At 39.4% G+C, this 22,638-nt stretch overlaps 1 protein-coding gene and 1 long non-coding RNA gene across 23 annotated transcripts in view; one reads left to right on the plus strand and one right to left on the minus strand.

Moving 5' to 3' along the window:
* QKI (QKI, KH domain containing RNA binding) overlaps window positions 1-22,638 on the minus strand; it is a 104,902-nt gene that overhangs the window by 41,481 nt on the left and 40,783 nt on the right. For all 22 annotated transcript variants that reach the window (XR_014509687.1, XR_014509688.1, XR_014509689.1 and 19 more), the window contains exons 3-4: window positions 16,651-16,767; window positions 4,917-5,060 (exon numbers count right to left, since the gene is read on the minus strand). Coding sequence is in view for 17 of the 22 variants with exons in the window: in XM_083434246.1 (XP_083290372.1) it covers window positions 4,917-5,060; window positions 16,651-16,767 (261 nt within the window). In the remaining 5 variants the exon portion in view is untranslated. The remainder of the gene's footprint in view (window positions 1-4,916; window positions 5,061-16,650; window positions 16,768-22,638) is intronic.
* On the plus strand, window positions 15,609-22,247 carry LOC310674720. Its single transcript, XR_014509735.1, has 2 exons — window positions 15,609-21,325; window positions 21,597-22,247. It is a non-coding gene; the product is annotated as an uncharacterized lncRNA (long non-coding RNA).

A 22,638-nucleotide genomic window follows, 5' to 3' on the forward strand; every position in this document is an offset into this window, starting at 1 on the left:
TACATCTGACATTATACTATAAAGTTTTGACTGCCTGAACTGGCAAAAGTAAAACCAAGCAGAGCAGCCAAGTACTACATTAAAAAAAACAGCAAAATACTGGCATCAAATCAGGTTTGAGGTCTTGTGGTGGCTGAGATGTGTATCAACTAGAGGCCTAACAAACCAGCACTCTGATTGTAATGCATACTTCAGCTGCCGATAGTCCAAGGTTAAAAAAATATTTATGCTGAACAAAACCTGCTTCTGCTATAGGCAGAAAGGCAAGTACATTCCTGACAGAAGAAATGGCCTTATCTCCATCTTTTAGAATGCATTTGGGAACTCTGATTCGCTGGCCTTGATACTTAACTTTAGGAGAAGCAATCAGGATCCTCTAAATATAAATTCAACGTGTTAAGTTTTCCTAGACCCCTACCATTTTATCAGCTAAAGATTTAAATATTCTTCTTGCAACAGTGGATATTTCAACTATTCCCTAGGGTGACTGGACTGAATTATTGTTAATTAAACTCAACTGTTGGTGGATACAGATTTAGCTATGTTATAGTAACCAAAACTATGGCTAGAGCCATAGTTCTGTTTATTCAAACCATGCCACTTTAAATTATTTTCTGTTCTGAAACAACTCTTAGAAGTGTGGTGGGATTACCTACACCTAAACCATTTGTGAGGCATTCACCACCTAAGCAGAACCCATGGTATTCCAGATGAACCCATTCCAGATATTGCTGGGGGGGCCATCTACCACAAAAAGGATAGAATCAAATTTGACAACATAATCACAGGATGTCATGAGATCTTCCTTAGGAAAAAATGTAAAGCCTACAAAATTAACAAATTGCTGTCCATGTAAAAACTGTCCAAGAAACCAGATGTTTGATCTGCCTAAATTGCATTAACTATTGTGAATAGTTTATTATTCCTCTAATAGTAAACTACACGACTGGAGACAAAGCAGAGCTGTTGAGAAATAAGAAGGAAGTATCAGCATATTTGAGCAAAACCTAAGGTATGCAAAAAAAAACCCGACAACATTAAAAACCCAAGAGGAAGTAACCCCTCTACCAGTAGTCCAGCTAGAACTGATGATGCTCAGTGACCTCCAAAAGCCATGCAATGTTGTGTGTCTGTTCTATTCATTAATGATATAGAGTTATATGTCAGCAGTGAGGTGGTTATGTTTGCTGTTTACACTAAATTGTTTAAGGTTGTTAAAACAAAAAGAGACTGCAATAAGCTTCAAAATTATTTCTGCAAGGTAGCTGAATGGGCAGATGCTACGTGTGCACTGATGCAGATTAAGGCAAAACCCAATTAAATCCTCATTTCACATATACACAAATGAGGTGTGGATTGTGAATAACCAAAAAATCGACCATGGTGGATAGCTTAATAAAAGTGTTCACCCAGTGTGCAACAGTTGTGAAAATTGCAAACTCTAGGAAAGGGATGGGAAATAAAACTGTCAATAACATAATGCTTTTATATAAATCTAAGGTGGAACCACATGTGGAATATGCTGTGTGCTCTGGTTGCCTCACCTGAAAAAAACATTATTGTAGAGCTGAAAAAGGTTCAGAAAGGGCAAAGTTCAGAAATGGGCTAGATAAATTGCCCTATAAGTAATATTTGCGGGGTTTATAGTTCAGAAAAAGCAGTAAGGGGGAGAACATTGAAAAGGTAGATAAAATATTGGTGTGAAGATGGTCTTAAATCTCAGGACAATGAAGCTTAACATTGGAAAATTCAGAACAGACAAAAAGAAGTCTTCACACAACACATAGTAGCACTATGGCATTCTCCCATTGACAAGATCCAGTGATAGCCAACAACTTGAAACCTTTAAAAGAGAATTGCATGGACAAAATGCTATCAATGGCTACTAGTCTTGTTGACTGTACTCATGCCTCTGAGCATATGACTTATGATTTGTGAGTCTCTGAAACCATTTGCAAATGCAGTTTCAGACCTTGGTTAAACTAGAACCCCGGTTAACCTTAATCATTTTTAGTATCAGTGCTGTAAAGGCTTGAGGGAAGAGGGATTAAGGAGGAAGAACAAGCAACTATTTCCGAGGTTGACTCCATACTTCTAAAGTAAGTGGCAGTTAACATAGAACCAATGTAAATTGACAATGAAACAGAGAACCACTCTTAGCATAAAAAGCATGGGGAGGTTTAGTGGCAGACTCATAAAACAAAACACTTCCATTACTTTAACATCACATTTGGGAAGTCAACCTAGCAATTTATAAAGAGGAATAATCAAGACCAGTATTTATTCAAATTGTCCCTTCACACTTATGACATTATTAGTAACAAATATGGTCCTCTCCATGTTCCATATATACAACAATAGTCATTAACATCTAGTTACAAGGTACTCAAACCACCTCTCCCTTTTCGTGACTGTATGAATATTCATTCATAACCTCCTAAAGCGTATAACTTGCAAAGAAAATCCAATACTGAAATGGAGACAGAGAAAAACCAGCATGTGCTAAAACAATGAACAGTGTAAAAAAGAATGATTCAAATTATCAAGCAGAACTAAGCAATGATTTACACACACAAAAACTTGATTTGTAGTGAAATTAGGAGCTGACTATCTGCAACTTGCATGCATCACAAATATTCTCTCCTTTATGCACACCATATTCTTTATATCCTGATTTGAACCTATCATTATCTCTGGAGGAGCACATTCATAATTTGAGTAACTTTTCAAAATAAATTTAACATAGCTGACTCCCAAATGAAAGCTGTACCAGTTAAAATTGCTACAATCTTAAAGTCATACACTTCCAAATGAATCAAGATCTGTTCAACAATTTGACTATGCATGCAACACTGAAACACATATACTTCATTGTCTGACATCAACTGGGTTAAGCTTTAAAGGGTTTTAATCAGCAGATCAGCTAATCATCGTTTTGAGGAAAATAAAAAAATATATTTTATTGTTCATTAAATTATACATTCTTATGCTTCATGTGCTGTAAAAAGGGCATCTAAGTTGATTTTGTAATACGCAAAAGGTTTTTTAATTTAATCAATTTAATCAGTTCAAAGGAAGACAGCTTCAAGTACAGTAGTGCAATCAGTTGACAGTCCTAGTATATGTATACATGTTTAATATTAAGGTATCAATTTCAAATGAAGTTCTATGAAACTATCAACCAGCTACTAAATTGTAGTTGTAAATGATGAAGAAAGCAGTTATGTATTTCTGCTCCTTTCTCTCCAATTAAGGTCTAACTAAAAATAACTTCAGTGAAATTTCCTAATGTCTCAATCATTTGTTAAAAATATGAAAAATGTACTCTGAATCATTCTGTCTAATATAGTAATACCTTAAATTATACTGACCAATTATACTGTGGTAAAGTAAAGGTAAAGGTACCCCTGACCAACAGGTGCAGTCGTGACCGACTCTGGGGTTGCGTGCTCATCTCGCTCAAGAGGCCGGGAGCCGGCGCTTGTCCGAAGACACTTCCGGGTCACGTGGCCAGCGTGACGAAGCTGCAGCTGGCGAGCCAGCACCAGCGCAGCACACGGAAACGCCGTTTACCTTCCCGCTAGAGAGCGGTCCCTATTTATCTACTTGCACTTTGGGGTGCTTTCGAACTGCTAGGTAGGCAGGAGCTGGGACCGAACGACGGGAGCTCACCCCATCGTGCGGGGATTCGAACCGCCGACCTTTCGATCAGCAAGTCCTAGGCACTGTGGTTTAACCCACAGCGCCACCTGCAGTCCCTTTTTCTGTGGTACTAATGTATAAATTGTACTTGATACTACTTCTTTCCTCTATATGACAAATACTTCAGCTTCATTTTAATAAATAATAATAATAATAATAAATTTTATTTATATCCCGCCCTCCCCCGCTCAGGGCGGCTAACAACAATAAAATTTAATTTTAAGAACCTATCATTGAAAATTGTACTGCATTGTGCTTATCTTCCTTGTAAAAATCTCTCAAATTTCACATAACCTGATAATGTTATATATGCACCTACACATACATGCATCAAGTGGAATTTCTCCAACTCCAAAACTGAATACCCATGAAGTTAATTATGATTTTTTTGTTCCATGGAAAATTAGCACTGCCCCTTATAATCAGTGAATTCTGCTCATTCTTTCATGGAAACATTGAACAAGCTAAAGCAAAAACAGTTTGAACACCTGCAACCTTAAAGTGATCTCATTCATACATTTCTGTTTCTATTTCCTAGTTTTCTATGTCTTGTTGGCAATATGTAGAATTAGTAAAGACCTATTTAGTAATACCTCAGCAAATCAATTTTATAAAAACTTGATTCTTCACATGTGACAGCCAAATAAATATGGCCACCATCAAGAAACTGGTGAGGTTTATTTGTAGTTAGATAGGAGTTGTACATTTCCTAAACACTTTGTTAGGCCCCACCCACGTTTTAAATTACACATCTTGCATAGAACCCAGACAGTTACTTTAGGTGTACCTAAGTGTTTTCTTATGGCTTTCTGAACTTTTGACATTTCTTCTCTTAACAACAACCCTCTGTAACGCGCTAAACGTGCTTTTGAAAGAATCACTTTCTAAGTTTCACAAGTTTAAAAAGTAGTTTGCTTTGTTTTTATGTCAACAGCCTCACACAGTTCTCTAGATTGTGGTCAAAGATCTCTAAAATGACCCATAGTTTTCAATTATGGGAATGCATTATAAATTATCCTTTTCCATTAGGAGAAATCTGACTTTTGAACAAGTTATAGATTTATTCCTATTAATATCCTTTATGACATTGTAGTACATCAAAAAATACTCCACTCTGAAACTACGCTCACAAGAATGTAACCTAATCTGAATATTCTCATTCCCAATTTAAAGAACACATCATAAAACATGAATATTTCAATATATTTACTTACTGCAGGTACCAGTAATTTTTTTACTTCTTCTACAGCCCTCTTCAGTTTGATTTCTGCTCTGTTTTGAGCATCTTCCACAGTGATTAGTACATGCAGGTCTTCATTCAGATGTTCCCAGTTCGGCTTTCCTCTGTTTTGTTCTTCCTGGAAAAAACAACACCGCCATCATATTTATTTTGAGTTGTCTTAGCTGCAACATGTTTTGTTAATATACCTGATACATTTGTAAGTTATAAAAATGCAATTGCAACCAGAGAAGTAACTGCTTTCTTGGTAGATGAGAAACGGTGAGAGAGAAATCAATATTGTGTGATCTCCACATAGTTAACTTCTGGTGGAAAGCATGAGGTTGTTGTTGTGTTTGGGGTGGAGAGGTAATAACTATATTCTCTCTTTCTTTGTGTTATGTTATGCCAGTGGTGGATTTAGAGGGGCGCAACTGGTTCACTCACAACTGGGCGTAGAGCCTCAGGGCTGCCACAACTATGATATACAAAAAAGCACAAGAGGTGAGGGGCACCAAATTTTGTTGTTGCACAGGGAGCTGATGCAATGGGAGACCCTGGTATCCACCACTGGCTGTGCCCCCCCCCCCAGGGCAAACATTCTCTGACTGATGTCCACAGCACTCCCTTCAAAATTCAAAATGTGTCTCTCTGATCTTAAAAGGTTAGTGCCCCCTGTTATAGGCAATACATAGCTGTATCCTGGGTCATTGGTTGAAACTTCAGAAGTTTCCCCATCAAATCTGAAGAGAAAATGTGGGGTACACTCAATAGTGCTTTCTTCTGAATAGACATACTTAGGAATGGGCTGTACATTACATACAAATGTACCATACAAGTCTCAATTATGCCATCTGTAAAACATTTACTGAATGTTTGGAAGAAGGCCTTTATAACCTTTTAGTTTGTAAAAAATTGAACCAAATTTGGGTTGTGGTTATGGTCAGATGACAAGGCAAATGACAAAAAGGTCCAATTCAGATTTAACACAGCTATAGAAAATAGACAAGAGGGAGCCTTTATGCACCAAGGTAGAGGAAGGAGTGTAAGCCACAGATGTTCCCAAGAGCAGGGCATTTACTGTAACAGTAATTGAAATTTATCACTATTATTCTGAACAGCAGTTGATACAACACAGAATAAGTAGCATTACATCTGCACAAGTCAAACTGTCATTCAATTGGAAACCTGGTTTGGAGGGGGAACTTTTAAAGGTGATTGTTGATTTGACAGCAGTTCCAAGTTTACTAAGAGTAAATACTTCATGGATACAAAGTAATTCTCCCAGAGTGTGACATGACCTTCAAGAATATTCTATCTAACACTTGGGCTGAGGCAGGGGCATATGTGGGAATGTAAGGGACCACTCAGAACAAATAACCACTGCATGTTATATTGAACAGAAATATAATAATAATTTGACATTTCACAGTAAAGTACAATCTAAACTTACAGCACAAAAACTCCTATGCAAACAGCCCACATATTCTAAGACATAATTACAAATCAGAAGTGAAAGTCATGGAAAGATCAGACTGTTGCTGATGATTTAAAGGATTTATACTACAACTTTGGAAGCAAGTAGCTAATTTGTCTACTGAAAAGTCCTATTAAGAACTGTATATAGTTAAATTCTGCCCCAGCCTTTGTCCGGATGCTTCAGAAATTATCCTGATTTTTTTTTTTTTTTTTTTTTGCAAAATTTAGTAAAAATATGCAAGTGGCTGTCATGAACAGCATTTATCATTTAAGCCACTTTACTAGTATGTTTAAAGTGCCAGATCTGGTATGCACTGCCTATGTTGGACAGTATATGTATGTGTATGCAGACTGGATGAATGAACCTTCCAAAATGGTGCCAGACCCTTCCATGGTCTTATCAAGGGGTGTAGATGTATGGCATAGTGTGAATACATTTGCATTCACTGCCGTACAAGTACAGTCATTATTATTCATCCTGCACCTTACAATCCTGAAATTGCCACGGGTAAGCCATGTTTCTTAAATGGCCAACCTAAGAATTGATGAGCAAGGGCTTCTAACTCTAGCCATTGCTGTCTTGAAATGATGGAACTAAAACCACTTACACAGTGGCTCTAGGTAAAGGTAAAGGACCCCAGGACGGTTAAGTCCAGTAAAATGCGACTATGGGGTGCGATGCTCATCTCGCTTTACACAATGGCTCTATCCATATCAAGGCATATTTGACCAACTGACAGGCTTTGGAACCCCAATTCTATTTTACTTGAAAATTGAAGATATGTAATAAAATGTTTTGTATCAATACATGGACAGTTAACATTTAACTGTCACATTAGAAGTAAGATACATAATATACATTAAGTATCCCAAAGAGTTTTGATGCAAGTATTGTGTGCCACCATCTGACAAGAAGGCCACAAACTATGCACTAAGTGCAGCATTTCCTAATGCAGAAGTAATTCTATAACATGACATTTAAGAACACAGTGATTGTTCTACCCTCTTGCTAATGTATTGCTGAAGATGTGTATATTTCACAAAGCAGGTTAGCTGGGATGTTCGCTGCTGACAGGAAGAGTCATCTGCAGAGAGTAACTGTACAACATAAAAGATGAATCAAGAGAAAACTGGTGTTCCATATACTTATAATTTAGATGATGGCGTAGCACATGTAGAACATGCAATGAAGTGTTTTGTGTGGAGTGGCTTTTCTGCCAGGCATGCAGTCTTTCAAGTTTCTTCATTATATGACCCTTCCCCATTACTTTCTGTTCTCATCACACACACACACACACACAGAGAGAGAGAGAGAGAGAGAGAGAGAGACCCCGGCACTAAGCATTCTGTGGATGTTGAGCATCAGTTTGCATTTGGCTATTCAGGGAAGGTTTTGCTCCCTTATTTTTATTCAACTTGGGATTTCCCTACTCCGAGCTTTGATGACATAGGCATTATAACCAGAGTGGCACAGTAATCAGAGTGCTAGCCTAGGACCTAGGAGTCTATGGTTCAAATCTATATTTGACCTCCATTGGCTCAATGGACCTTGGATAACTCAAAACCTAACAGTATTGTTTGGGGGTTTAAAAATGGGAAACAGAACCATATACAGTGGTACCTTGGTTCTCAAACTTAATCCATTCCGGGAGTCTGTTCGACTCCCAAAACCATTCGGAAACCAAGGCACAGTTTCCAATTGGCTGCAGGAGCTTCCTGTACTCAATCAGAAGCCGCATAAACCGCATTGGACGTTTGGCTTCCAAAAAACATTCGCAAACCGGAACACTCACTTCCAGGTTTGCGGAGTTCGGGAGCCAAGCTGTTTGAGTACCAAGGTACCACTCTATTCCACTTTTGTTTCCTTGGAGGGAGTGGGATAACTAATAGTAAAAATTCAGCACCTGGGTTCATTATTAATCTAACCTGCTATGTTCTTCCCTACCTCATACATCTGTCTTTATAGCCTCAGTAGTATGTCAATTTAACAGGCTCATAAATATTAACCTCAAATCAAGTTAAATCATGAAACTCAAGTTAAAACAGCAACATTTTAATCATGCAGAAATATTAAAAATCTCTTACTGCATATTAATCAAGGGCTATAACATACTAAACACTAGCACCAGCAATTAAAAGGCTGAAGCACATGGCCCAAAATAACTAGAGAAATTTCAAGTACATATTATAGAAAAACACCTGTATAATGAGATTATAGTACATTTTCAAGGTTTTTTTTTCTTTACAGCTATAGTGGTAATGAAACCATCTAGAAATGGTCTGGTTTCAAACCAGTCACTACTTAATAGGTGATCAACTAAAATAATAATAATACATATACAAAGGCTCCTGCTATTTGTTTTAAAGTGGACTTCAGGGGGCTAATATCTGTGCCTTGACGCAGCTTTACTGGTTTCCAATCTGTTTCACAGCCTAATCACTATTATGCCAGGTATTACAATCCCTTTGTGCACCCCAGCAAAACCAGTGGGGGCAGGGGGGAAAGTGTGACCTTTTCTGCTGTGGTGTTCTGCCCCTGGAACTTTCTCCCAAGAGAAGCTTTTCAGTTTCAGGTAAAGATTCTATTCACTGAGGCTTTTCAGGGTGTTTAGTTTTGACTGATGGGTTTGTCCATGATTTTGTTGCTCTTTTGTTTTCATCTTATTCTGCTATGCCTTATAAATCTTTATTACTACTGTATCATTCAACATTTTCTAAACTGCTTTGGAAGTTTGTATACTTGAAAAGTTTAAAGTAGGGGTAACGTCAATGTGTTCAGGAGGAACTCCCAAAAGCGAAAGAGTTTTGGTCTCCTTATTCTGATAGTTCTAAAGCCACTGAGTTTTGTTACTACCCAAAAACCAAAACTCTCTATTTTCACAAAAATTGAGGGTGCTATCCAATGTTATCCACAATCAAAGTAGACCTATTGAAAACAATGGACATAAGCAACCTAAATGCATTTATTTCAATGGGTCTAGTTAGATATCAACCTGAGTACAGATCCCATTTACTGTCTTTTCTAGTAGTTCTCAGATCATTAGTGCTCAACTTTGAATCAGATTCAGCTTCTAGATTTAACTCATTTTGCACCATAATTCCTGCAATAGATTACCAAAATATTTTAGATACCTAATGATCAAGGTTCATATGAACTTGAGTCACCTTCCTTACTAATTATCGCTACTATGAATTTTCACAGACCAAAACTTCATTACAAGTTGAGGTTAGAACAGTTATGAACACATAGTGAGGATTTGGTGCATGGGGGGTGTATTCGAGGTGTCATACTAGGTTAAAAATCATGTTGAAACCCAGGGTAATTCTAACATATGTGGAGTCACAAAGCTATGTAAGTACCTTGATTATCAGAATGGACAACCAAAGTTGTAACAGAAGGACACTGTTGAAAGCCTATACCCCATCAAGAAGTGGACCAAGACAGCTTAGTGCTTAGCAACTCAACTGATTGCCATAGGCAACCAGGGATTCTGTGCATATGAGTGCACAGAACTCCAGTAACATGAAGTGAGGTGGAAGAAAGCTCCATCCCTTCATCAGCCCTACAGCTGGCTTGCAAGAGATACAATAACTCCAGTGCCAAAGTGAAGGAATATGACACAAAGAGCTGATGTGGCGTGTTAACAGACTGGAAAAATCAGATGAGGATTTACCATGTGGCCTTAGTCCAGCCCACCTCTATCAGCGATTAGCTGTCTAGTTGCAATATTATAGCAACTAATTCTACAATTCTGTGAAGAAATCATGTAAGAAAGGCCAGTAAAGACTATCAATTACTTTTACGGCACTGTTTAAAGCTCTACTACTATTATACTTCAAGAAACAATTGGGAGAGCTTGTATGTTAGAAGTCTCAGGCTTTAGCATCGAGTTTTATGACAATGACACCAAGTGTTTTTCCTGCAAAGTTCTTGTATACCTCCAAAAAGGCATCTGAAATACCAATTTCTCAGCAAAATAAAACATTCTGGCACATTTCAGAGTATTCTTTGCAGAAAAACCTTTATTGCCAAAATCACACCACTAGCAGGAGACCTTAAAGCAAAGTTAATTGCATAATTACTGAGCAGTTCCTCAATTATTCTAGTTGATTTCATGCTTCTAGCCCAGATATATATCTAACTATTTGCAAACTAAATCAAACATTTTCTGTTCTCTCCATGAGTATAACTATTTCTAGTTCATTACTGAATACCTGGCATCATAAACATGACACACCTTGTAGTAAACACTATATTCACACAAAGAAATGCTGCCTCTAAGCATGCTTAAAATGTATTAAATTTCTTCATCTCCAGAAAAAGAGAGATGGCACTATCAGAGTTTAAAATAAGTTTAACTGAAAGCTGTCACTGGTGGGGGGAAAAGTGCAGAGCCACTACTTCCTTAATCAAACAAAGCAGGTAATTAACAGCCATTCTGTCCCTTATCACCAAAATACACAACACAACTCAGTTCTCCTCTGTGCCAGTTGCTCTGCAACAACAAAGCAGGGCTGATGTTTCAGGGTCACATTCATTCATTTAATACACAAGCATAACTTTATTTTCCAGACACCTATAATTAAACACAAGAGCCACCTAACTCTAATTTTCAGGCAGGCTTGCATGTGAATGTGATATTTCCCCCATAAATGATTGCCTTTCATTTCGTAGTTTCAAATAACTACAGTTCACATAGTTTTGATTGCATAGCAATTAGATACACAAATAATCCAAAAATGTGGTTATATTTTATTTTTTTTAGATTGTAAGCAATCAACCCTATTCTTTTTCTTCTGTACATACAAGCTTCTCATTAGAAGACAATTGTCTCTTACAAAACTGCCAGCAGATGTCTTCTTTTTTAAAGTTAAGAAAATGACTAATAAACATGCAACACCATGGGTAAAATTCAACACAGCACTAAGGATATTGTTCTGCCAGCAGAAGCCTTTCTGCTTGCCCAATGGAATGATCTCTCCTTGTCTGCCCGCATGCTGTTCTTGACATTTTCCTGACCCTCCTGAGTGGATTTGAGAGAAGCAAGGGGAGGGAGGGAATTCCCACTGCACTAGCGGGAGTCCTTGTGCAGGCTGCAGTTAAGGGGATTTGGTGCTTGAATCTGGCCCTATGAAACCTGCTTTTTAATATGCTTCTGAAATCATTCTAATACTTGAAGGTTGGAATGCACTGGGAAAATTATTCACCATGATTAAAAGCTAGACCTGTCCATCAAAATGCAAGATTCCCCACCCCCTGTTCCCTCTTGGCCTCTGAGGGTTTCCACAATCAGCATGGCTTCGTCTCTCAGAAAACAAAGGGGGATGAGGAACTGAAAATCCAGCATTTAAATAATGCTTTTATGTGTTTCTAAATTGTTATTTTAGTGATTGGGGTTGTAATGTTTCAACAATATTGCTTGTTTTGGGGGGGACTGCACACTGCTTGGAGATTTCTGAAATACTGAAGAGGTATATTTCATATACTTTTAATATGAAATATATAAATGGGGAAATGGAGGCCACAGAGCAATTTGGCAGCGTCTAGGCCAGGGCAGTCCAACTTTTAATACCAAGTGTACTTCAGCATGGAACTCGTGGGCCACATACTGCCTTGTCTTGCAGGGAAAGGAAGCATGCCCCAAAATTTGTGTGCCCACCCCACCCCTGCTCTTGTGCTGCCTTCCCAAAGTTGGGTAAGTGAGGCGCCAGGCTTTGGGAAGCAGGTGCAAGGTTCTGGCAGGGTCCTAGAGCCCTCCCACCTCCTTCCCAAAGCTCGGAAAGCACTAACTAGACTTTGGGAAGAAGGCAGCAAAACTCTAGGACCTGGGTCAGAGCTCTATCACACCTTCTTCCCCAAGCCCAGAACCTCAGTTACCCGGGGGGGGGGGGATGTGTGTCAAATGTTGCCAAGGGCCACCCACAAGGGTTGCATGTGGCCCTTGAGATGTGCGTTGGATCACCATGGTCTAAGGGCTCTTGTTCGGGGCTGTGTTATTGGTTTTACTGCTGCAATTGTTTAAAATGTTTTACATGACTTTAATTTGTGGGATTTTAAAATTTTTGGTTTGGTTTAAATAAAAGAAAGATGTGCCTGGAAATAGAGGAGCAGTGGGACGGAGTAAGGGGAGCAATCACAGTGGTTCAGGCTTGAGGAAGGCATGGTGTGGGAAGGTGGGGCTGGCTGGGTAAGGGGCACACAGCACAGACAGACGGTCATTGTGGCTGTGTGCCAATCCCTCCTCCAACCTGGGGAACTGTGGTTGTCCTGTCAGCCAACCCTCGTGTCTGTGACTGCTGTTGTCAAATACTAGGTCGTTTCAGAATAAGACCTCCCTCATCTATGATCTGATTGTGGATGAGAAGGCTGATCTGGTCTGTATCACTGAGACCTGGGTGAGTGAGAAGGGTAGAGTGTGGCTATTTGGTGCAATATTAAGACAGACCTGAGGGTCAGAGAGGGGAAATTGATGTGGTTTATAGAAATCACCCCCTTTGTTTCTAGGCTCTCTCTGTCCAGGGGTGGGGAATAGGATAGACTGGGGGTTCTGCTGGTTTACCGCCTGAGCTAACAGAGCTTTTCTTGGAGGTGGTGTTGAGGACTACAAGACTGCTGGTTTTGTGGGGATTTAACAATCTCTGGACTATCTGAATGGCTCAAGCTATTGACAGGACAGTCCCTAAGCACCCTCTCCCATGGAGTCTGATTGACTCCCTGTTATACTCCAGAGCTTAGGGTTAGGAAACAAGTTGGGAAACTGCTTGAACGCAAGTGGAGGAAAGATTAAATCAAATGCAATCATCATCGAGCCTACCTAGTGGCAGTGAAAGCAGCAAAAGAAGAATACTTTGCTGCCTCCATTGCATCCTCACTATGCCATCTGGCAGAACTTCTCCAGTAATGTGGGACCACTTACAATCTGGCCTGAAGGAGGAGGTGGAACAGATAGTAGCTCGCTGTGACTTATTTGCAAAGCATTTTGATGACAAAATTACTTCCATACACCAGGATCTTGACTCCACTGTTATTACAGATGAATCTCAGAGTGTCCAGAGCACTGTGTAGACCTGTTGTGTTGGTTTCAAATAGTAAGGATTAAGGAGGTGGACAGGGTCTGCTTGGATTAGTGAGGGCAATCACTTGAACTTTGACCCCTTGCCCCTCTTGGGTAATAAAAAACTAACAGGGAGGGGACAGCTGGGTGGGCCAGAAAGGTAATTAATGCCTCCTTGCAAGTGGGGGGGGGGGGTGTGATCTCTGCTTGCTTGACAGAGGCAGTTGTATTTAATAGAAAATAAAGATAAGGTATTGACTAAGATGTATAAATGCCTTTTGGAAAAGTAAACAAAAGACGAGCAGGTGAAATCAGCGATGATACACTGGGCAAAAGACTGGCAGCGTGGGAAAGGTTGTGGAACACAGATTTGAATTTCACAGCATGTTATACACTGAAATAAAATTATATGAAAATTATGTACAGATGGTATTTAACACCTAGTAAATTAGTGAAAATGTACAAGTCAGATATATGCTGGAAATGTAAAGAGAAAAAGGGTACATTTTATCATATATGGTGATCTTGTAAGATAGAAAAAACTTCTGGGAAATTATTTACAATGAACTGGAGAAAAAAAAGTTGACGGTAACTTTTACTAAAAACAAAACAAAACCAGAAGCTTTTCCTTTAGGGATAGTAGGACAGGATACACTGAAAGACCAGGAAAAAACCTGTTGATGTATACAACCATGGCTGCCAGGATGCTTTTTGTGCAGGGATGGGAAGAAGACACTGTCCCAACCAAGGAAGAATGGAAAGCAAAGTTGATGGACTATGCCAGTGGTGGCAAACCTATGACACGTGTGCCACAGTGGGCACGCAGAGCCCTCGGCCCATCCGCGCTGCTGCTTGTTGGAGTGGAGGTGGCAGTGGTGGCGGCCGATGAAGAGCCGCCCGCCCCACCCTTTTGGCTGTTTTCCACTGGTGCAGCCACTCCACCAGCCGAGCACTCCTCAGGCCCCCAAGTAGACTAGAGTATGGCCAGCACCCGCCCGTGGCGGCCACAGCCACAGCTGCCGAGCCAAATTGGGAAGCGCCACTGACCGCTGTATGTCATCTTTACTGTGAGGTGACAAGCCAGAGAGTGGGGCCGTGCTGCGCCCGGGAACCTGCCTGGTAACAACCCGCCCTTAGGGACGCTGCAAACACACGGCTCCCACCCAGGTTCTGGGGCCCCACCAGAGCGCCGCCTGGAGCCTTGCCTGAACCATGGCTCGCCGCAGTAGCGAGGAAGCAGCAGGAAGCAGGACAACTCAAAAGCCCAGTTGGCCTGTGTGGCATAACTTTGGGCAGCATGCTCAGAGCAGGATCCCTGGCTGGGGCAGGCCTTCAGCTTCACTGGCGGGGACCACAGCAAACGGTGGCAGCAGGCAGGAGCAGCAGCTGTTCCTGCAGCCGCCCTTGTGAGGATGCCTGCCCGCAGCAGCCTCCTGCAACGGGACAAGGGCAGCAGGTGAAGCGCGGCTGGAGATGCTGCAAGGCGGCTGCCTCAGATCAAGAGCAGGCGCAGGTGTGGCCTCGCTCATGTGCCAAAACGTAGCCTGCCAGCAAAACAGCAAAAAAAGGCGCTTAGAGAAAAGAGCATTCTGGTGGCGCACCCTGCTAGGCCTTTCTTGTTTCTAAAGGTGCAAGGCCAGCTTTGCCTTGCAACTGGAAGCCTCCACTTCACCCCCTCTAGTAAGGCTGCTCTCTTGCCCTCCTTTCTCTTCGCTGGGCAATTCCCAATCTGCACTTAACAGGGCTGGTTAAGAATAATAAAGAACTAGCAGGTCATGTATGGTGAGTTATTTATGAGAAGTCTCCCCCCCCCCCAAAACAACAACCCCCACCCCCCAAAAAAGCTCAACAACTCTGGGCACTCTGTGATAAATAAGCGGGTTTTGGGTTGCAGTTTGGGCACTTGGTCTCTAAAGAAGAATAAGAAATCAAGAAGCAAAGACTTTTAATCAGGAATAGGGGAGATATTAGGATTATTTAAATTACCATAAACAATTAAATATATTAGCAGGATTAATTTAAAGTCAAGCAATTAAAAGGTGATTTTGGAAGAAATGCAGAGAATAATTAAATAAAAGGAGTTAAGTGGGAGATGCAGTTTTGGAAACTATTTTACAGGAAAACAGGGAAGGGGATTGATTATTTACTGCATATTTTTATTTTGTTTGTTTATATTTCCAATGTAATGTACTGCAGTGTGCGGAGTCTTAAATTGCAATCCATCTAAAGGGGTTTAGCGTTATTTATTTTTAAAAGGAACCAACTGGTGCATGGTTTAAACAGCAACGTAATCCACTGATTCCACTCTGACCTTGATATTAAACCTTGGACATACATGGTTTGTGACTGAACTAAGATTAAGTGAAGGATGGCAAGATTTGTTTCACAGATAGTTAATTGTGAGATTTTCTAGTATCTTAAATATTTTCCAGGATAACAGCTTGTGACAATAGGGCATGGAGAGAAATACCATAGTTGAAAAAGTTTCTAATATTAATTCAAGCATCTCAAGAGTTTCTCTTTCAAGCAACTTTTTAGTTGCAGTAGCACAACACTGAATTCCACAACCAAGTCATTGTCTATTTCAGAATTTAGTATCTAGCTCAGAGTTTGCCATCATTATCCCCTGAGATCACCAAATTTTATATTTTAACTAGCTGGAGCTTTGTAATTTGCACCATTTTCAAAATAGGAATGTCATGTGCATCTTTCCACAAGTCACATTGCATTCAGCATGCAGAAGATGAAGCACAGAAAATAATTTAAGCTGTTTACTCAAGTAACCTATTATCATTAGGACTCTTGCTGTTGTAATCAACCACCCAGTCATAATATATCTACAATGTCACCAAAAGTATGAACTCCAAGCCATGAAATCACTAACGGCCTTAAACAAGTTCCCATGTCTTAACTCCTCAATTTGCTATAGGGATATTAGTACTGGCCTACTTACAATGATGTTGAAAGGATTATCAAGATAATGCATCTGAAGCTCTTTGAATACTTGATACTGTAGGCAGTTATGAATTCTAGAGTCTACTCCACCAAGACACACACAGTTCCCATATAACTAAAAGTCTCAAGTTTAATCAGCATAAAATAATCATATGTACAAACAATGAAGAACATATAAATAGCATAAACAACCTCTCCTAACAAACTAGGTGTTTTAAAATTATCTTTAAATTAACTTACCTTCTTTTTGTCTCTCATGGACCCTTTGCCTCGGACCATTATCTTACATCCTGTTTCAGCCTCAAGCTGTTTAGCTGTTAGCCCTCTGGGCCCAAGGATTCTTCCAACGAAGTTGAACTGAAATTTAAAGAGGGGGCAAATCACCATTTTCTTCAAAATATAGCAATGAACATTCAGAAAACAATCAGCATGACTGTAGTTTAAGTACAAACAGAATCTTGTCCTAATTACTGCTACTTGATTTCCCACAGAACAGAATATCTCTCCACCCTATATTTCACTGGTCTGTTGTCATGCTGTAGTTTGCATGACCGACCACAGGTGGCACTAAGTCCTGAAAACTTTAGTGTGACAATTAGGAAGAGGATGCAGCAAGATGAGGCAGACTAAAGGAGAAGACTAAGAGGAGGAGGCAGAAGTAGAGCAACCAAATTTAACCTCCTGGTGGGCAAAGATGGGGCCAGAGATTCTCCACCCCGGAGAGAGTGGATCCTCTGACCTCTGGGGCGTGTAACTATTCCTGCCCGCTATAGTTGTCTTCCTAATTCTAGAGCTGGAGAGGGGAAGTGGGCATCACCCCCACAATTACACTGGGCTTCCAAGCAGATTTGGAGATTGCTCCTGCAACCATGCTGCACTGCTAAGACACTTAGAACACAATTACCAAGCACTATGCTTGCCAGGTCAATCTACTCTCCCAAATTCTTAATCAGAGACAAGACATACTATTTTGGGAAGTAGTTCTAGAAAAGACCGATTTGATTGCCTATTAAGGCCAGCCTTAATTATGGAGCCCCCATATTTTACCTAATGCAAGCATCATTGATCACTCTTGAATGTGCAATTACTTTTGCTGCAATTCTTTTTGCATCACTGTATGCAGAGCTTTGGGAAACAAATTACAGGATTTTAAAACAAGCTGAGCCACCTGCTAGCTATCTTTTCCTGCTTAATACACAAATCTGAGCTATATGTTAATTTTATATTTTATTCTGTCAGCTCTTAAATGTCAGTCAAATGAGAACAATACTACTTTTACATCCTTCACACATCTTAACCATGAGAAAAACTAAAAATCGATAGTCACTTCTCACTATGCTCCATGAATAAAGACTAGCAACTACAAAAACACAAATGTAAGAACAGCGTCAGTGATATACTATGAAGTTAGCAGATGTTGATTTGTTAAAGAATATTATATAGCTACTTCCAACAAATAACAAATACATTCTGAATTGTAAAGTTAAATAGGTCTAGTAAACATTTCTAAATAGTGAATAATCAGATCTGATTATATCATTTATATACAATGTGCTGTTATATGAGTTGTCACCTTCAAAAACAAACAGAGCAGAAAACTACATACTGGAAACACTGACACATTACTATTCTTAACTGTGATACTAACTCACATTAAAATTAATCTACTGTATATATCCAGTGATTTTTTTTAAAAAAATTGTTAACTATTTCAACATTGCACCTGTCCCACAAAGGCACTCTAAATAAAGAAATTAAAGGATGTGGGGGGAAATTGTTCACTATTAACAATAAAACAGTGGTTACATTAAACTTCATATAGCCATAGAGCAAATTCTTCTGAAACACTGTCCAACTGCTACATTTAACAATAAGCATAATCCAGTCAATTCTACTTATTTCAATAGCCGAAGCTTAGACACTTAATACTTCAACAAATCGGACAGTGCCTAAATCAAAGTAGATAGTACTGAAGATAAAAATCTTTTACTATAACTGAATTGCAAAAACAAAATAGTTTTAAATAGGCATATAGTTTTATGAAAGCAGCTGATGAATATCTAAAAGCAATGATAGTGGGAAGTCTTCATTGCCTACATGTAATGTTGTTGTTTGTTTCTCTAAGCTCAATACCAAGTATTAGCATAAAACAGGCTTGGGCACAACAGAAGAAACAGTACCCTGCCATTTGCTTCCTGTAGTTATCATGGTATGTTCCTCAAAATGGCAGGAGTTAAACCACCTCACTGCCTCCATGAATATCAGTTTAACATTCAAATTATGTGTGTAGCCTGTCATTATGTCTAGCAAGTAGTAGCAGCAACAAATTCTTTTGTTTCATGCCTATATGAAGAAATAGTTTGAAATCAATCTTCACAAGGTTGCCGAAGCTTAAAGCCAAATAAAGCAGGATTGAGGCAAATGTACTTTCGTGTTAATACAAATTCATATTAAATATCAGTGACTATTCCATCCACACATTCATGTCAATGCAAATGTGCCCACTTTTTCCTATACAGATTATCACTACTAAAAAAAAAAAGTGTACATTTGTCTATGAAATGTAAGGAATCAATGTTTTTGGAAAGCATAACTTGGTGGCTATGATTTATCTATAGACTTCTGGAAGGTACTATTCCTCCTGCAGAGGAATCTGCTAGAAAAGAAGCAGATAAGAATTGATAAGAATTCCACAATTAACATCTGAGTTGAGAGTGGGATCACACTGTCCCATTCCATTCACTGGGTGCATTTGTCCCATCTCTGAATTTATGTGTAGCTAGGTAAATGGGACATTTTTCAGTGCTCCAGCCTCAGGGCCATAATGCATTGTATACTCCAGGCAGCTGAACACTTGTAGGTACAATCTACAGTTCTAATAAGCTACATACAAATCCAGAAACATTTCAAGGCCAACACCTCCTCTCCAACGTGAAATCAAAATAAGACCACCTAATCAAAATTGTATTCCAACAATATCAACTAAAATAATTTACAAGTACTACTTTACAAACCAATTTCATTTCTAATTGGTCTTGGAAATCTGCTGAAAAGCTGTTCAAGTCCCCCCAACTCTTGAATTATCAAATCATATCTATCTTTAGAAATATCACTGACAATCAATTCCAAAAACTGGATTACTGTTTATCACTGCTTCTTTAATCTGGACTAACCAGATTATCTCTGTGATCTTGATAAAATGAGTATTCTAGATAGCAGCAGGTGCTCTGTGCTTTAAAAGGCAAAAACCTAAAAAAACTAAAAATGTAGTATGAGGTTTAGAATGAATTACTAAATCCTTTAAATCCACATTATTCACCTCTAATAACCCATGTACCAAAGAGTTGAAGCGTTTAACTGATGAACAGCTTTTCTATCTAATGTAAATATAACAGATCAAATGGAAAAAGCCTGAATGGTTTTCCAGGTCAATCATGATGATGATGACAATAATAAGGGAACAGTGGTAGTAGTAAAAAAAAAGTGCATGGCTTTTTAAAAAAGACTGGTGACATTCTTTAGGAGCAAAGTAATATCCTTCTTACATTTACTTATATCTGCATGAGGTAGCCCAATTATGTGTGAAATATGCAGAGGGGATTTCAGAAAATAATAAATAGTACTTCCCCACGCAATAACTCCTAAGGACCCCTTCCTAACTAAGCCCCAGTTAACTCTCCCAAACCTGCTCCAGAAGGTTGGGAGATCTTCCACAGCCCCTTTCAATCTCACATGAGGAATTATGATTGTACAAGGTCTATTTTTATTTAAAATATTTCTATCTCACCTTTTAATACTGATTCACAAGGTAGCTTTCAATATAAAGCTAGAATAATTAAGAACAACAGGATAAAAAGAGGAAAACAGCAATGTTTTAACTCTTTATGGTAAAGGGACTAGATGCCACAAAAAACCAGAAATTCCTGCTACCTGTTACCATCTACATTACGAAAGTGGGACCATTCTCCAGTCCTCTTAAAATGTTCTTAAAAGTTGAGCATATACATGTGAGAGAAAAGTTGGGTGCTCTATTTCTATGTAAATTAGGAACCAATCTGATCATTTCTCGAATAGGATTATTTACACTCTACCTACCAAACATAGGCATGTCATTTTCATCTCATGAAAATCTTCTCTAGTTTGCCCAGTTACTCTCAGACTTTGGTTCAACCTATCAGTCCTGGGCATTTCATTTTGTTTGCTACTTTGCTTTTTTGAGGGTGGAACAGGGCCAAGGCAGAGTGAAGCAGAATGGAACACCACTGGAAAGAAGAAGAGAAGAGAAAATTGTCCGTTGCTCAGATTCCTTTGTTCTCACAATTAACACATACTGTCATGGCTGCTTTTCATAAGACCCTATATGACTATATTTCAAATACCTTCCTTTTTTAAGAGAAAAGGGGAAGCATTCAAAATGCACATATATAGTGCAAAGAGATGCAGGACTTTGTTGAAAGCATCAAAGTGTAAATAACATTCTAGTTGTAAATGAAGATTATTTGCACCATCATTCCAGAAAAATGAAGAACTTTCAGTGGGTGACTTGATTTAAACCAATGGTTTAAAATCAGCCTTTGCTTGCCTATTTTGATTTTTACTATTAGTGGTTGCTAACCTTTGGCTCTCTAGATGTTGAACCTTGACTTACATCATCCCTGACTCTTGCTATGCTGGATGAAGTTGATGCAGGTTGGAAGCCAACAACACCTAGAGGGCTACAAATAAGTCATCCTCAATTTAAATTGTTGTTTTAAATCATGATTTAAATAAAGCCACCATCTGCCTGTAGGTCTCCTGCTACCACAAAGTACACCCCAGGTTTCTGTCTTGTGTCCACCCACTCCTGTAGTCTGCTATCTGTGGATTGTCTGGTCCTCCCCACACAGATGGAAGAGAGAGAAGAAAGGAATATACAGTGGTGCCTTGCAAGACGAAATTAATTCGTTCTGCGAATTTTTCGTTTTACGAGTTTTTTCGTCTTGCGTAGCACCGCTGTGTATTGACAGTTTCCCATAGGAATGCATTGGCGGTTTTAAAAACAAGGCGCAAGACGTTTCGTCTTGCGAAGCAAGCCCATAGGGAAATCCGTCTTGCAAGGCAACTCAGAAAACAGAAAACTCTTTCGTCTTGCGAGTTTTTCGTCTTCCGAGGCATTCGTCTTGCGAGGTACCACTGTACAAACCCAGAGAACTTAACAGTGAAGCTGGGAAGGAAGAAGAGGCAGTTGTGAAGAGATGCTGGGTGGCAAGCACTTGCCCAACAGTACCACAGAGCCTGAAATCAATTTCAATTGTGACCAAACATCATTTGACAAGCAGTGTTCTTTAACAGCTCGTAACATGTATTATGTAAGTCTTGCGCTAGTTAGCAGCTTCCCCCCAAATTTAGTGCCAACTGTGGTCTCTGAGCTACAAAGACAGGCCAAATCAGTTAATTTTTTTCACTTACTGAGGAAAAGGTTACTCTAAAACCAGAGAGAGAATTTTAAATATACAGTGGTACCTTGGGTTACATACGCTTCAGATTACATACGCTTCAGGTTACAGACTCTGCTAACCCAGAAATATTTCCTTGGATTAAGAATTTTGCTTCAGGATGAGAATAGAAATTGTGCAGTGGCAACAGGAGGCCCTATTAGCTAAAGTGGTGCTTCAGGTTAAAATCAGTTTCAGGTTAAGAACAGACCTCCAGAACAAATTAAGTTCTTAACCCAAGGCACCACTGTATTAAAAAATCTGTTACAGAATTATACTCATAACCCTGGAATCATTTAAAAGCATATTATTACTTTTTGACAGACAGACCAGCTATCACTTTTTATTATTTTTTAAAAGAAACACTGGTCTTCCACAGATGATTTGAGACCCATTACTTTGCTGTTTTAAGAGACAATGGAGTACACCTCTGGGGGTGAAGTCAAACCGCTGCATTAGCAGCACTGAAGTGACCTCCCCAGGACGCAAGCCTGGCAGTGTGTATGGAGGTTCTGGGTTGCCCAGATGACAAGACCACCCTTTCGGCCTCGCTGGTGTGGCCCACAGGAAAACGGAGAAGTACATTTGGCATCAGTTTGGCTGCAGCAGTTGATGGGAGACAGGATTAGTGCCAATAAAGTCACATTATTTCACATAGCTTCTCCACAAACTTGCTTGCAAGCCTGGAGGCTTGGAACCTTCCTGTAGTGTATTGATAAATGTGAGAAAGGGGCCCCGATTTATACATGAGTAA

Source organism: Podarcis tiliguerta (assembly GCF_965153285.1).
Source record: "Podarcis tiliguerta genome assembly, chromosome: 3".
Classification (NCBI taxonomy): Eukaryota; Metazoa; Chordata; class Lepidosauria; order Squamata; family Lacertidae; genus Podarcis; species Podarcis tiliguerta.